General features: G+C 40.7%; 1 protein-coding gene across 1 annotated transcript in view; it reads left to right on the forward strand.

Annotated features, from left to right (window-relative positions):
• The window catches only part of pdzrn4 (PDZ domain containing ring finger 4), a 120,392-nt gene that overhangs the window by 92,900 nt on the left and 10,693 nt on the right, over positions 1 to 16,799 (forward strand). The window contains exon 5 of the mRNA XM_060914629.1: positions 12,088 to 12,150. Coding sequence (XP_060770612.1) covers positions 12,088 to 12,150 — 63 coding nt within the window. The remainder of the gene's footprint in view (positions 1 to 12,087; positions 12,151 to 16,799) is intronic.

The following is a 16,799-nucleotide window of genomic DNA, read 5'->3' on the forward strand; positions in this document are numbered from 1 at the left end:
TAGTGCCATCCATCTTTCCTTCAGTCCTGACCGGCTTTCCTGTCCCTGCAGATGAAAAACATCCCCATAGCACGATGCTGCCACCACCATCCTTCATTCTAGGGATGGTGTTCTCAGGGTGTTAGGTTTGCGCCACACATGGTATTTCCCATGATGGCCAGAAAGTTCAATTTTAGTCTCATTTGACCAGAGAATCTTCTTCCATGTGTTTGGGGAGTCTGCCACATGCTGTTGGGCAAACTCCAAACATATTTTCTTAAGCATTGGCTTTTTTCTGGCCACTCTTCCATAAAGCCCAGTTCTGTGGAGTGTATGGCTTAAAGTGGTCCTATGGACAGATACTCCCATCTCCACTGTGGATCTTTGCAGCTCCTTCAGTGTTATCGTTGGTGTCTTTGTTGCATTTCTGATTAACACCCTCATTGCCTGGTCTGTGAGTTTTGGTGGGCGGCCTTCTCTTGTCAGGTTTGTAGTGGTGCCATATTCTTTCCATTTTGCTATAATGGATTTAATGGTAATATTCAAATTTTGGGATATTCAAAGTTTGGGATATTTTTTATAATCGAACCCTGATCTGTACTTCTCCACAACTTTGTCTCTGACCTGTTTGGAGGCTCCTTGGTTTTCATGTTACTTGCTTAGTAGTGTAGCAGAGTCAGGGTCCTTCCAGAACAGATTGATTTATACAAACGACATCATGTGATAGATCATGTGACACTTCAATTGCAGACAGGTGGCTCTTAATCAACTAATTATGTGACTTATGAAGTGAACAGGTTGGACCAGCTCTTATTTAGGGGTTTCATACGAAAGGGGGTGAATACTTATGTACACTCCAGATTTCTGTTTTTTCATCTTAATTATTGTTTGTGTCACAATAAATAAACGATGTGCACCTTTTAAAGTTGTAGGCATTTTGTATAAATCAAATGGTGTTAACCCCCCAAAAATCCATTTTAATTCCAGATTGTAATGCGACAAAAAACAGGACAAATGCCAAGGGGGATGAATACTTTTGCAAGGCACTGTATAGCCAACTCTGTGCTATGCACCTCGTCAGCTATCAGCTCATGTATGACTCAATTTCGTGGAATAACTGTTAAATGTTCAGTAGGCATGTACATATATAGGTCCACATCCCAGATTAGCAAACATCTGGATATTCTAATATGTGGCTTGGCAGAGGTATGCACTCTACTGCTATTCAAACTGCTATTCTAGTTTGTGTAATTTTGTCATGATCATGGTAGAAATACTTAGTAACTACTGTCATGGTTTAAACTGGAACCAATGAGTTTATACAAAATCATGCAAACCATTTGAGGTACTATTTGTTGTGTTGAGCAGTTGTTTCAAGCATTGGTTGTACAGAATAGTAGCCTTCCAAAAATGCTTTCAATCACCCGTATCAAGAAAACAGTCTAGGATGTGGGCAGATATGTGTAGAGAGTCTTGTAAAAAAGGAGCATGACCTCAGAAGGGCTGTATTCAAAGTTCAAAAGATATGGCAGTAAATCTGCAAGAAAAGTTTTCCATATTTAGACTAAAAACATGCTAAACTTGATTTTCTGGGTTGGCTCATTTAGATTATTGAAATTTGAAATTTGAACTGAAATGACTTGCGTGCAGGTTATGACTTGCCAGGATTTTCTGTGTAGAGCTGTGTGAGCTGTCTCACATGGGAGCTGATGTGCAAATCCTTAACCACACATTGAGCAAATACTGATTGAGCAGGAAAGTATACCCAGTATAGCTGGGACTGGGACCAAACCCAAACATTATTCGACCCAAACCATAAAATGCAATATGAGACACATTTCAGTGTAAATGATCATCATTCTCATTGTAAACAACTATATTTGTCTTTATAACATCCAGTGCTTTGCTTCTTCTCTGTATTTTCTGTACTACAGAAAGAAAAAAAAAGAAGTTTATAGTGAATACCCATATGCACAAACTTCAGCATTAACTCATCACTACATGCACTTAACTTTTAACACAGCCCGAGATGAAAACCCTTAATAAAACTCACTGACCAGGTTGCAGTCTAGGAAATATTATGGAGTTTTATGAACAGATGAAACAATTAAATTGTCCCAGAATGAAGAAAATGAGGAAAACACAAGCTGTTTTTATTCATGATTAATTCAACCAGTTCATTTTCCCCTGAACGTGGGCAAACAAATATCATAATGAAGACCTAAACAAAGCTGCCAGCATCTACGTGTTTGCTGTACCATTTATGATGACTGTAGGATTGTGACCTGTGAAACTTGTGAGCTTCATATAGGTTGACTGTGCATAAAAAGGTAAGTATTCTGCATTTCTGTATCAACAGACAAGTATGATTTATGTTGTTAGCATGGAGTCATTCAATCTACACACACACACACACACACACACACACACACACACACACACACACACACACACCAGGGCTTTTGTGGTAAATTTCTTTTTTTTTTCTTCTTACTGCCTGCAAGAATTTTCTTGTTGCCAATATTGGCATCTCTTTATAAATATCCAGCATCCTTCACAATAAGATCATTTCCATGCCACTTGTGCTGGAGAGCAAATACTTATTTACCACACTACTTCTGCAGATTTTAGGCATTTAATAATTGATTTGTCCACAAGAATCAGTTTTAACAAAGGAACCGACCTATACAGAGCTTTACTAGTGTAGCAAAAGTCTCTCCCCAGTAATCTTGGGATATGTGTGTGTAAGATTTGGTCAAGGAGTGTTTTCCTCATACTTGTTAGCACCAAAGCCACTACTCTCTCTTCGGCCAAACTTACTCCCTGATTCATTTGAAGTTGCATCAGAGCTGCAATGTGCTCTAAGAGAGACTTGTGTTGAATATAGATGTGTCAGAGCCAGTCAGCGGTTACAGGCTTAGTAAAATCTTCACTCCATAAAATTGAAGACTGCAGATCCGTGGCCTGCGCCATGTGCCATATTATAGCTGCTCTTGATGTACAGCCTTTGCTCACAAGGTTGTAAAACTTGAAAGCAGAATCCTAGTAACTGCATTTTAATGCATTTTAAGAGAAAATGATATTCATATCGAAGGTGGAAAATTTACAAATGATTCATTTGTTAGATTAATACAAGAATAAAAGCTGCAATAGTCACAATATAGAAATAAGTTTGATCTGCCGCACAAATAAGTCACTATAATTCTGTGCTGTGATAAATCTTTTGGTCAGAGCCCTTGAATGAGATAGTATTATTTATAGTCTTTCTAGAGGACTATCAACAAGACATAATACTTTACCGGAGAGGCTGCTTTAACAGATCAGCGGGACATATCAGTGGTATCTCTTAAAGGCAGGATGACTGTGTCAGTCCAAGCACACACAGTGCAGCAGGCCATCTTTCTAAAGAACTGCAACTCTGAGAAGGCCTGAAGTGTTATGAAGATGGAACGCTCCAATTGCCTGTCATCTCCGGAGATGCGCCCTGATTGGACAGAGTGAAACAAATGAGGCAAGACAAGAATTGATTAGCCACTGAAGGATGGGCCTGCCCCCTTGCTTAGTATCATTAGTGACAGAGGATCTATGGAATGGCTAAACTGGAGAACCAGTCAAGCCTTTATAGCCAGTGAAACTTAATAGAATAGAATAGAATAGAATAGAATCTTTATTGTCATTGCACATCAGCTATACAATGAAATTGCAGTGCTTCTCCGGCCGGTGCATAATAAATATTAAAAAAAAAATTAAAATAAAAAAAAAAACAGTAAAATATTAAAAGAAAACAGTAAAATAAGGGGGCGGCACGGTGGTGTAGTGGTTAGCGCTGTTGCCTCACAGCAAGAAGGTCCGGGTTCAAGCCCCGTGGCCGGCGAGGGCCTTTCTGTGCGGAGTTTGCATGTTCTCCCCGTGTCCGCGTGGGTTTCCTCTGGGTGCTCCGGTTTCCCCCACAGTCCAAAGACATGCAGGTTAGGTTAACTGGTGACTCTAAATTGACCGTAGGTGTGAGTGTGAATGGTTGTCTGTGTCTACGTATGTGTCAGCCCTGTGATGACCTGGCGACTTGTCCAGGGTGTACCCTGCCTTTCACCCGTAGTCAGCTGGGATAGGCTCCAGCTTGCCTGCGACCCTGTAGAAGGATAAAGCGGCTAGAGATAATGAGATGAGATGAGTAAAATAAGGATAAGAAAGGACTAAAGTAGAAATAAGAAAGGAATGCATATTTACATCATTTACTGTACACATTACACTAGCATACACTCTCTTATGAGTTGAGGGACCTGATGGCCCAGGGAAAGAAACTGTTTTTAAGTCTGTTTGTCCTGCTTTTGAGGCACCTGTATCTCCTGCCAGAGGGCACGAGGGTAAACAGGTGCTGTCCCGGGTGTGAAGGGTCAGCAGTGATTTGCCCTCGCTCTCCTGAGACACCATGTGCTAGTGATATCTTCTAGCGAGGGTAGGGGACTGCCAGTGATGTGTTGTGCAGTTTTAGTGACCCTCTGCAGGTTCTTTCTTTCTGCCACAGAGCAGTTGGCGTACCAAGCTGTAATGCAGTACATCAGGACGCTCTCGATGGTGCTGCGGTAAAAGGCCACTAATAGTTTCTCCTCCAGGTGGTTCCTTCTGAGTATCCTTAGGAAATGGAGTCGCTGTCAGGCCTTTTTTACCACCGCGGATGTGTTGGCAGTCCAGGAGAGGTCCTCGGCTATATGTGTCCCAAGGAACCTGACGGAGGACACTCGCTGGACACAGTCCCCGTTGACACTCAGTGGGGCTGGATCCCCCCTGTGTTTCCTGAAGTCAATCACCATCTCCTTAGTTTTGCTGGTGTTGAGCAGCAGGTTGTGTGCAGAAGACCAACCTGCCAGCATGTTGACCTCATCCCTGTACGCAGTCTCATCCCCTCCGCTGATAAGGCCGATGACCGTGGTGTCATCTGCAAATTTAATGATGGTATTGGAGGGGTGGATGGGTGTGCAGTCATGCGTATACAGGGAATACAGGAGAGGGCTCAGCACACAGCCCTGAGGAGAGCCTGTGCTGAGGGTCAGGGTGGAGGAGCAGGTGGTGCCTACCTTAACTGTTTGAGGGTGGTCAGTCAGGAAGTCCTTGATCCAGGCACAGGTGGAGGGGGAGAGAGTGATGTTAGTCAGCTTTTCCACCAAGATGTCAGGAATAATGGTGTTAAATGCCGAGGTGAAGTCTATGAACAGCATCCAAACATAGTTTCCTGGCTGCTCAAGGTGGCTGAGTGCTGTGTGCAGAGCTATAGCGATGGCGTCCTCCGTCGATCTGTTAGCTCTGTAGGCGAACTGAACATCTTAAATGAGTATTAATGTTCCCTAAAGCCTGAAGTCTACAACCCATAGACTGGGGTAACTTTACTGATCAGGCTTTCAAGCTTGTAATACAACTGTGTTCAGATCTTTCTTGTTTTGGATGATTTGTTCCTTCAGAAAGTGATTGTCATATTTATTTAGTCGTATACATACAGTGGGGCAAAAAAGTATTTAGTCAGTCACCAATTGTGCAAGTTCTCCCACTTAAAAAGATGAGAGAGGCCTGTAATTTTCATCATAGGTACACTTCAACTATGAGAGACAAAAATGAGAAAAAAAAATCCAGAAAATCACATTGTCTGATTTTTAAAGAATTTATTTGCAAATTATGGTGGAAAATAAGTATTTGGTCAATAACAAAAGTTAATCTCAGTACTTTGTTATATACCCTTTGTTGGCAATGACAGAGGTCAAACATTTTCTGTAAGTCTTCACAAGGTTTTCACACACTGTTGCTGGTATTTTGGCCCATTCCTTCATGCAGATCTCCTCTAGAGCAGTGATGTTTTGGGGCTGTCGCTGGGCAACATGGACTTTCAACTCCCTCCAAAGATTTTCTATGGGGTTGAGATCTGGAGACTGGCTAGGGCACTCCAGGACCTTGAAATGCTTCTTACGAAGCCACTCCTTCGTTGCCCGGGCAGTATGTTTGGGATCATTGTCATGCTGAAAGACCCAGCCACGTTTCATCTTCAATGCCCTTGGTGATGGAAGGAGGTTTTCACTCAAAATCTCACGATACATGGCCCCATTCATTCTTTCCTTTCCACGGATCAGTCGTCCTGGTCCCTTTGCAGAAAAACAGCCCCAAAGCATGATGTTTCCACCCCCATGCTTCACAGTAGGTATGGTGTTCTTTGGATGCAACTCAGCATTTTTTCTCCTCCAAACACGACAAGTTGAGTTTTTACCAAAACGTTCTATTTTGGTTTCATCTGACCATATGACATTCTCCCAGTCCTCTTCTGGATCATCCAAATGCTCTCTAGCAAACTTCAGATGGGCCTGGACATGTACTGGCTTAAGCAGGGGGACACGGCTGGCACTGCAGGATTTGAGTCCCTGGCGGCGTAGTGCGTTACTGATGGTAGCCTTTGTTACTTTGGTCCCAGCTCTCTGCAGGTCATTCACTAGGTCCCCCCGTGTGGTTCTGGGATTTTTGCTCACCGTTCTTGTGATCATTTTGACCCCACGGGGTGAGATCTTGCGTGGAGCCCCAGATCGAGGGAGATTATCAGTGGTCTTGTATGTCTTCCATTTTCTAATAATTGCTCCCACAGTTGATTTCTTCACACCAAGCTGCTTACCTATTGCAGATTCAGTTTTCCCAGCCTGGTGCAGGTCTACAATTTTGTTTCTGGTGTCCTTTGACAGCTCTTTGGTCTTGGCCATAGTGGAGTTTGGAGTGTGACTGTTTGAGGTTGTGGACAGGTGTCTTTTATACTGATAACGAGTTCAAACAGGTGCCATTAATACAGGTAACGAGTGGAGGACAGAGGAGCCTCTTAAAGAAGAAGTTACAGCTCTGTGAGAGCCAGAAATCTTGCTTGTTTGTAGGTGATCAAATACTTATTTTACTGAGGAATTTACCAATTAATACATTAAAAATCCTACAATGTGATTTCCTGGATTGTTTCCCCCCATTCTGTCTCTCATAGTTGAAGTGTACCTGTGATGAAAATTACAGGCCTCTCTCATCTTTTTAAGTGGGAGAACTTGCACAATTGGTGGCTGACTAAATACTTTTTTGCCCCACTGATGGCCTTTCGTATGACCCAACTCACGGTTGGGTCATACCAAAGACCATCATAAAAATGGTGCCTACTGCCATCTGGCAAGGCACACTGCAATACAAATATGAGTGGAGAGTCAAACTCTCATGGTTACCAGAGGACTAGCCCCCCACTGTAACCCTAGCTATGTAATATAGGCGAGAGGCCGAGGGCTACGAAACAGAGATCGGTGCCACCAAATGCGCCACGAATGGTGCGTGAAGGACTTTGACTGACATACAGTGCCAGTCAAAAGTTTGGACACACCTACTCATTCATAGGGTTTTCGGTATTTTGACGAATTTCTACATTGTAGAACAATACTGAAGACATCAAAACTATGAAATTACATATGGAACATATATGGAATTATTTGGTAAACAAAATTATGTTTCATATTTTAGATTTTTCAAAGTAGCCAGCGTTTACCTTGAAGACGCTTTGTACACTATTGGCATTATCTTAACCAGCTTCATGAGGGAGTCACTTGGAATGCTTTTCAATTAACAGGTCTGTCTCGTCAAAAGTTAATGAGTGCAATTTCTTGCCTTCTTAATGTGTTTGAGACCAAACAGTAAATAGTAAATAATAAAGGTACAGTAAATCTCCCTATTCCACAACTGTAGTAATCCATATTATGTCAAGAACCGCTCAACTAAGTAAAGAGAAACGACATCCATCATTACTTTAAGACATGAAGTGTCTTAATTAATACAAGTAAAGAAAAACCACTGAATTAGAAGGTGTGTCCAAACTATTGACTGGTACTCTATGTGTGGTAATCTGGGGAAAAACAATTGATGTCACTGTTACTGAATTCTTGTCCAAAAAAATAGAAATTTTGCCTATAACTTAAGTTTTTGAACAACTCCAATTTAAGAATTTACTTTATTTACTTTCTAATATGATATTTGTAGGAAGATTAAGTAAAGAAGCCAGTTTAATATAAATATGGGGGTTAAAACAGCAATGATATCTAAAACCTGTGTACTTTCCTTATATAGTGAAGATCATGCTTTGATTTGGTTGTTGGCTAGTTGTGTGCCTACATTAGCAAAGATACATCCATCCATTATCTATACCACTAATCCATTAGGGTCACGGGGAAGCTGGAGCTAATCCCAACTGACTTCAGGTGAGAGACAGGGTACACCCTGGGTGTGTCACCAGTCTATCGCAGGGCTAACACCAAAACAAACAAATGTTCACATTTACATTCATACATATGGGCAATTTAGAGTAGGGTCATTCCATGCCAAATCAACAAGAGGTTATGCTTGACCATCTCAGATTTCAATGAAATTTGGAGGGCTCAGAGATACTATTAAAAGAAGTTAATCTGCAAAACTTGAGCTTCCTATCACCAATAGTTTCAGAGATACAGGCATTTGAATTTTTCGACTTTTTAGTTTTTTGCTCAAAAGATACATATTTCAAAGTGCAATATAATCTTTATTATGCAAGATAGAAACCTAAAATTTTGCACAGAGAGACTCAATGTCTTGTACTACAAGCTTCAACTAAGAATTTCAATGGTCATTGTATATTAGATGGTGATTTTAACAAGGAAATTAAAAAGACAAATTTGCATTTTTTGCATTTTTAACTCATTCTGGAAGCTTGCCTCTGGCAGTAATGCTTAAACTAAGAATGTTATTCAAATCTACACAGAAATATCTTCCAATTTCAGTTTTACCAAGTCTCCACTATTCCTAGTTTGTCTGTAATAGGGTTTTGAAATTCGCCGATTTCTAAAACATGCCATTTTCAGTAGCAAGAAATCCAATGTGGGATAGCAGTTAGGAACTTGTAAATTTTTTTCAGTAATCCCCAAGACCCATATTTTATATTTCCAAATTTTTTGTTCTGTGTCTCTCAAGTATTTTTAAACTACAGGGGTTTAAAAAATCCATTTTCACCAAATTCGATTTTTTGATATATTTTCATATAACTGATATTTGAGGGTTAATAAATGCTTCAAGAAGACTCAAGTAGGTTAGGAGACATGTTTCTTCCTCAATTTTAAATAAAATTTCAATTAATGCTCAGTATTAATTATTTGTAAATTGATTTTAATCTAAGACTGTGTAACATTAGCAATCAATGACCAGCTATTGTGTACCAGTCAACAGCCAGCCTTATCAATATCAACACAGCACAATAGGTGACCTTTGATACCAGAACAGGTGGCTCATATCTTATAGTTTTAGAGTCTGTAAACTGCATACTTGTTCAGATAACATTATATTGCTTGGATTATATTAAATACATTGTAATACAGAGCACTGAGAAAATTTACCAATGTTATTAACTTTCTGTGTTTCTTTGCAAGGATTGGATATTTTGAATAGTTGACTAGGGAATTTAATTGTAGTTGCTTTCAATTTGAGATCAGTATAAATGAGTTTGTTCTTAGACATCTAGAAATGGCTGAACTTCCTCCCTGTTCTATAGGAATTGGACTAAAGAAAGATTCTGACTGCCATAAACTAACATCTCATCTCATCTCATTATCTCTAGCCGCTTTATCCTGTTCTACAGGGTCGCAGGCAAGCTGGATCCTATCCCAGCTGACTACGGGCAAAAGGCGGGGTACACCCTGGACAAGTCACCAGGTCATCACAGGGCTGACACATAGACACAGACAACCATTCACACTCACATTCACACCTACAGTCAATTTAGGCCCTGTCCACACGGCAACGGATTCAGGTGACTCCGATACAATTGCTTATCATTTAGGCCTGGCGTCCACATGGCACCGGCGTTTTGGGTGCCCAAAACGCAATCTTTTTGAGAACGGGTTCCAGAGTGGAAAGATCTGGCAACGTTGCCGTTGTGAAGTCGTCTGGATGAGTAGAACGGATTTGTTTACGATGACGTCACAACCACATGACTGTGAGTGCTTCACGCCGGGTAGAAGTGTAACAAACTCGATGCGAGTTGTCAACAAATCCTATAACTTGGTTCATGAAACACGCTTACAAAATATTTTCACTGTGAATATTTATTGTGTAATGGTGCAAAGTGAGAGAGAGAGAGAGAGAGACTCTGCCCTTAGGGCAGAGTCAATCCCGCCAGCAAAAATAGGGGGAAAAAAAAGGAGCGATCTCACCTCTTCAGATGTGGGTTTAAGTCCTACAATACATTCCTCAAAAAGGGCGTAGAAGAAATTAATCCATCAACGTGTATCATTCAATTTATTCCGGACCATTAAAGACGCCGCCTTCCGCGTAGAATCATACGTCATCCTCGTCGCCATATTGGATAGGTCAAAGCGGAGAATAAAGATTCATGTGCTGCGCTTAACTGTACCAACAGGTTTACCATCCAAACGAGATCATATGGGATTACCTTTCACAGGTGAGAAACAACAAATTAATCCATCAACGTGTATCATTCAATTTATTCCGGACCATTAAAGACGCCGCCTTCCGCGTAGAATCATGTCATCCTCGCCGCCATTTTGGAGAGGTCAAAGCGGAGAATAAAGATTAGCTTCGTTTAACTGTACCAACAGGTTTGCCGTCCAAACGAGATCACATGGGATTACCTTTCACAGGTGAGACTGGAAAAATACTTTTCATTGTATTTGGTCATTATAATGTAATTTTACAAACAGATTTTCCTGACTTTGTGGCTAATATGAAGTCTCGCGCATAATAGTTTATGCGCATGCGTCCTTACTTCTTCTATTGTTCTGGTGTCTCCGAAGGGACCGTCTTACAGCGCCCCTAGAGGTGTGGCATGTGTATTGCATCATTTTCAGCAAGCGTTGCATTGCCATATGGACCTGATATTTTACTGATTGTTGCCCATTTGGACACGATATATTTTTAAATAACATCTCGCTGCCGTTGTCGTGTGGATGTAGCCTTAGAGTCACCAGTTAACCTAACCTGCATGTCTTTGGACTGTGGGGGAAACCGGAGCACCCGGAGGAAACCCACGCGGACACGGGGAGAACATGCATACTCCGCACAGAAAGGCCCTCGCCGGCCACGGGGCTCGAACCCGGACCTTCTTGCTGTGAGGCGACAGCGCTAACCACTACACCACCGTGCTGCCCATAAACTAACATACAACAGAAATTGTAAGTTAAATACACTCTCTCAGTATGGTCGAGCATAAATTTGTCAGATATTTGTTGATTTGGCATGGAATGACCCAGTAGCCAGTTGATATAATCTGCATGTCTTTGGACTGTGGGAGGAAACTGGAGCACCCAAAGAAAACCCACATGGGCACGAGGAGAACATGCAAACTCCACACAGAAAGACCCCAGTTAGCTGCGAGGTTCAAACACAGAACCTTCTTGCTATGAGTAACCTGTAGTTTTCAGAACTACTGCATATAAAGTATATAGTAGAAAATGTCAAATTTTCACCATGTGAAACAGACATTTTTAGTGATTGCTACAAAGTAGTGTTTTCTGGAACTTATGTTCACTTCAGTCAATAGACACATCACCAGCAAAGAAGCACATTGCAACCTATTGAAAAATATTTTACTGTTAATGTTGTACTTTTTATTTCTGTTTTTCAGCATATTCAAATGCAGATTCACTTTGCTTTTGATTGATAGATGGATAATTTGAGTTCCCATTTTATTTCAAAGCACAAGCGACAGTATTTGAATAACTGTTTCCTTGCATCTCAATCTTGAATGTATTTCCCGTTAGTGCTGCATTGAGTTTCTGTTTGGATGGTGGTGGTGAAATATAGTCAAGTTTTGATCTCAGATTACATTACATATTACTAATTGTGATGTACTTTAATTGTCCGTGGTGCAACCAGAATTCTACACTGTGCTAGTTTTAAATTCCTCTCAACAGAAGGTTTAAAATCACACTTTGTTCTTCACCTTGAGAGACACCAACAGTAGACTGCAAAAAGACCAACACTGGAGTAAAGGCCAAGGCAAAAAAAAAGTGTCTATTTACTTATGCAATGCATGTCTATTGATTCTCAATGATGCATTCTTCCACTCTTTCTTAGATTGGACCTAATAGCATCGCAGCTCGAGATGGTCGTATCCGAGAAGGGGATCGTATCTTGCAGGTAACATTACTTCTCAATCCTCATTATACACTCATGAGGAGCTCTTTCTGCCAGCAGGGAAGCCATCATCCTGCAGTTAGAGGGCTCTTTCATTTTTAATGGCTGCACATTAAGCCTGCATGCAACACATTTTGGTGTAGGAGTCAGCAAAGTCAACCTACAGGGGGAGCAAACACTTTTGAGTCATACTTTCACGAGGCTTAGAAGAAGTCCTTAAGGCAGAGAGAGGAAGAGAAACGAAATATATATATATATATATATATATATATATATATATATATATATATATATATATATATATATATATATTAGACTGATAAACTTCTAAAGTTTTCCAAACGGTCTTTACAAGCAGATCATGACTTGGGATCTGTGTGTGTGTGTGTGTGTGTGTGTGTGTGTGTGTGTGTGTGTGTGTGTGTGTGTGCACGCGCACCCTGGGCAGGGATGAGATCTCCCTGGCATCATTAGCCAGGAGCACTGTTGCTGTGCTGGTCACATGAAGTGCTAAATGTCTCCCTGTGGAGCATTTTCGAGTGCGTTATTACAGGCTCTCTGGAGGTTCTGTACTTCACGAGTAGATATTTTTGGATATGACCACAGTTTCAGTAAAGCAATTCTTAATCCATTTTCTGCTGATCCAGAGGAAAGTATGAGGTTATTGGCTATTTAGGATGTTCTAGTGACCTTAACTGTTAATCTTCTTTTGGCTCACTGGAAAAAACAAACCAAAAAAAAAAAACTGTCACCACTTGCTTTTAGAATTTATATATTTAGTGTGGAAAATGAACATCTAAATAAAATATATAAATAGTACTACTGTAAAAAAACTAATTTGTTGGTCAAATATTTTTCTCATATGAACATTTTGACCTGAACCTACTTGAGACACAAAAGAAACAGCAAAAGCTGTCCTGCTTGTCCTGATGTGACCAAGCCTGTTTGGCATTCATAGAAATTCATAGAACTGCCTTGAGGCTGGCATATGAGTCTGTCAGGCTCATGTGTGTGGGTGGATGCACATGCGTATAAATGTGTATTTCTTTGTAAATGAATACCTGTGTGTGTGTGTGTGTGTGTGTGTGTGTGTGTGTGTGTGTGTGTGTGTGTGAGAGAGAGATTGGTGCAGGTTTGCAGTGTAGAAACTGTTATCCCAACCATGACTGCACTATTACTCATCTTGTAAAAAGATGGACGCGGGCTGTCACAGGGCACTTAATTGTGTGGCTGGGTGGATGCAGGCAGGAAGCACTCACGAACACAAATGCCCTGTCTCTTGAGCTCTTTCCTTTATATGCCATAAGGAAACATCACCTCCTGAATATCAGTAACTGCTAGCACTTACTGTACAGCAAGAAAAAAAGGCTTTTGAAAGAGTGTGGTAACATTTAATAATAACTCTCTGCGTCAGTGCTTTCAGACCAGTCCCTTCTCAGTGGTTTCTTAAAAGACATTAAAGGACCATTAGGCAAGATTTATTAAAATTAAGTTGAGGGAAGTTTAGATTTATTAAAATTTGTAAGTCTCTAACAGTTAAAGGTTGACTGCCTTTCAGATTTTTCAAGTTTAGGTCATAAAAAGAATTTTCCCTGACACCCAATTATTTTTGTTGAGTGGACTGAAAGCTACTGAATTTGAATCACAGACTTCCAACTTTATTAGGTTTTTTTTTAAAATATAACAATTAATGAATTTAGGGCCATGTGGCCCTAAATTCTACGCTATTTTTTCCTGCTTCACCATGACCCAATTCAAGATATTACATCATGCATCACATGGTGGGCTTTCCCCATTCACACAAGGCATTGTGGGATACAAATTTGAAACAGGAGAGAAAAATGGAGGACGCAAATGAAAATGTGAAAGACCAGAGACAGTAACGGAAAGTGAGAAGAAAAGATGTTATGTTGCAAAGGAAAGGAAACGCAGGACCAAACTAATAAATATCGGCGGTCAGCAAGCACCTCGATGTGATCAGCTGTTTGTTTAGCGACAGAATGATGTAACGGTCAGCGCACGGTCAAGGTAAACCTTAAAAATGGCAGTAATGCAACACCGGATGTCAGCTGCCGTAAAACCCAAAAGAAGAAGAAGGTGGTAAACCTGCACATGCACACACAGACTTTCTCTGTCTGCTTGACTGCGCAAAGCGAGTGATTTCATGCACATTATTTGCTCAGAAATCCCCTCAAATTAAAAAACTTTCCAGCCACAGAATGGCCTGATATTTTTTAGATATTACAGAAATAAAAATATCACAATGACCAAATTTGAGGGAAATAAATTTCACTGATTTTTGAAATCAAAAGGCCATCTAGTTGCAGCTGAATAACAGTTGAATTATTATTATTATTATTATTATTATTATTATTATTATTATCTCATTATCTCTAGCTGCTTTATCCTGTTCTACAGGGTCGCAGGCAAGCTGGAGCCTATCCCAGCTGACTACGGGCGAAAGGCGGGGTACACCCTGGACAAGTCACCAGGTCATCACAGGGCTGACACATAGACACAGACAACCATTCACACTCACATTCACACCTACGGTCAATTTAGAGTCACCAGTTAACCTAACCTGCATGTCTTTGGGCTGTGGGGGAAACCGGAGCACCCAGAGGAAACCCACGTGGACACGGGGAGAACATGCAAACTCCGCACAGAAAGGCCCTCGCCGGCCACGGGGCTCGAACCCGGACCTTCTTGCTGTGAGGCGACAGCGCTAACCACTACACCACTGTGCCGCCCTATTATTATTATTATCATCATTACTATTTATTAATTCATTTATTTATTTATTTTTTAAATACTCCTTGAGAACTGCTCCTTATTCCTGTCCATACACACAAAGCTCTGCACCCAGAACCTACTGTGGTTCAACTAGCTTTAGCATGAGCCAGGAATGTCATGACATCACTTTTAAGTGCACACTGTTTTTTCAACTTCTTGAAAGCCAAGTTATACACTGGAAATATGTGGAATTTGCCTTATGGTGATTTATGAGAATGGTCAAGAGTGCCTTTGCTAACTTGACTGAGCACCCGGAGGAAACCCACGTAGGCATGGGGAGAACATGCAAATTCCACACAGAAAGGTCCCAGTCAACAGACCGGTTTGAACTCAAAAACTTCTTTTTTATTTATTTAATTCAAAAAGGTAAACTTTCATATATTCTATATCCATTTTGCTTAAAGTGAAATACAACCCCAATTCCCAAAAAGTTGGGACTCTGTGTAAAACATAAAAAACCAGACTGTGAGGATTTGCAAATCATGGAAACCCTACATTTCATTGAAAAGTAGTACAAAGACAAGATATCAAATGTTGAAACTGAGAAATTTTTATTGTTTTTTGAAAAATATATGCTCATTTTGAATTTGATGTCAGCAACACGTTTCAGAAAAGTTGGGACAGGGGCAACAAAAGACTGAAAAAGTTGTGTAATGCTAAAAAAAAAATAATTAGGTTAATTGGCAACAGATCAATAACATGACTGGGCATAAAAGAGCATCCCAGAGAGGCTGAGTCTCTCAGAAGTAAAGATGGGGAGGAGTTCAACGCTCTGTGAAAGACTGCATGGGCAAACAGTGCAACAATTTAAGAATAACGTTCCTCAATGTAAAATTGCAAAGAATTTGGGGATCACATCATCTATGGTACATAATATCATGAAAAGATTCAGAGAATCTGGAGAAATCTCTGTCTGCAAGAGACAAGGCTGAAAACTGGCATTGGATGCCTGTGATCTTCAGGCCCTCAGGTGACACTGCATTAAAAGCAGACACGTGTCTGTAGTGGAAATCACTTTCTGGGCTCAGGAACACTTCAGAAAACCATCATTTGTGAAAACAGTTCATTACTGCATCCACAAATGCAAGTTAATACCAGATATAAAGCCACCTTCTCTGGGCCCGAGCTCTTTTATGATGGACTGAGGGGAAGTGGAAAATTGTCCCGACATCTGACAAACCAAAATTAGAAATTCTTTTTAGAAATCATGGACACCATGTCCTCCGGGCTAAAGAGGAGAGGGACCATCCGGCTTGTCATCAGTGCACAGTTCAAAAGCCAGCATCTGTGATGGTATAAAGGTGCATTAGTGCACATGACATGGGTAGGTTGTACATCTGGGAAGGCATCATTAATGCTGAATGATGTATCTACATTTCAGAGCAATATGCTGCCATCCAGACAAAATCTTTTTCAGGGAAAGCCTTCCTTCTTTCAGCAAGACAATGCCAAACCGCTTTCTGCACATATTAAAACTGCATGGCTCTGTAGTAAAAGAGTCCAAGTGCTAAACTGGCCTGCCTGCAGTCCAGACCTGTCTCCCATTTAACACATTTGGCACATTATGAAGTGCAAAATACGACAAAGGAGACCCCAAATTGCTGAGCAACTGAAATTGTATATATTGGGAGAACATTTCTCTTTCAAAATTACAGCAGTTGGTCTCCTCAGTTCCCAAACGTTTACAGAGTGCTGTTAAAATATATTAGGTCCCCTCCTATTCATTATGTATATAAATGATGTGGGTCAAAATGTGTCTGATGCAAATATGCATTTCTATGCCGATGACACAATCATTTACTGCTGTGGGTCATCCCCTACTAATGCTGTTGAATCCCTGCAGAAGGCCTTTGATGTGA

Source organism: Neoarius graeffei, chromosome 2 (genome assembly GCF_027579695.1).
Source record: "Neoarius graeffei isolate fNeoGra1 chromosome 2, fNeoGra1.pri, whole genome shotgun sequence".
NCBI lineage: Eukaryota > Metazoa > Chordata > Actinopteri > Siluriformes > Ariidae > Neoarius > Neoarius graeffei.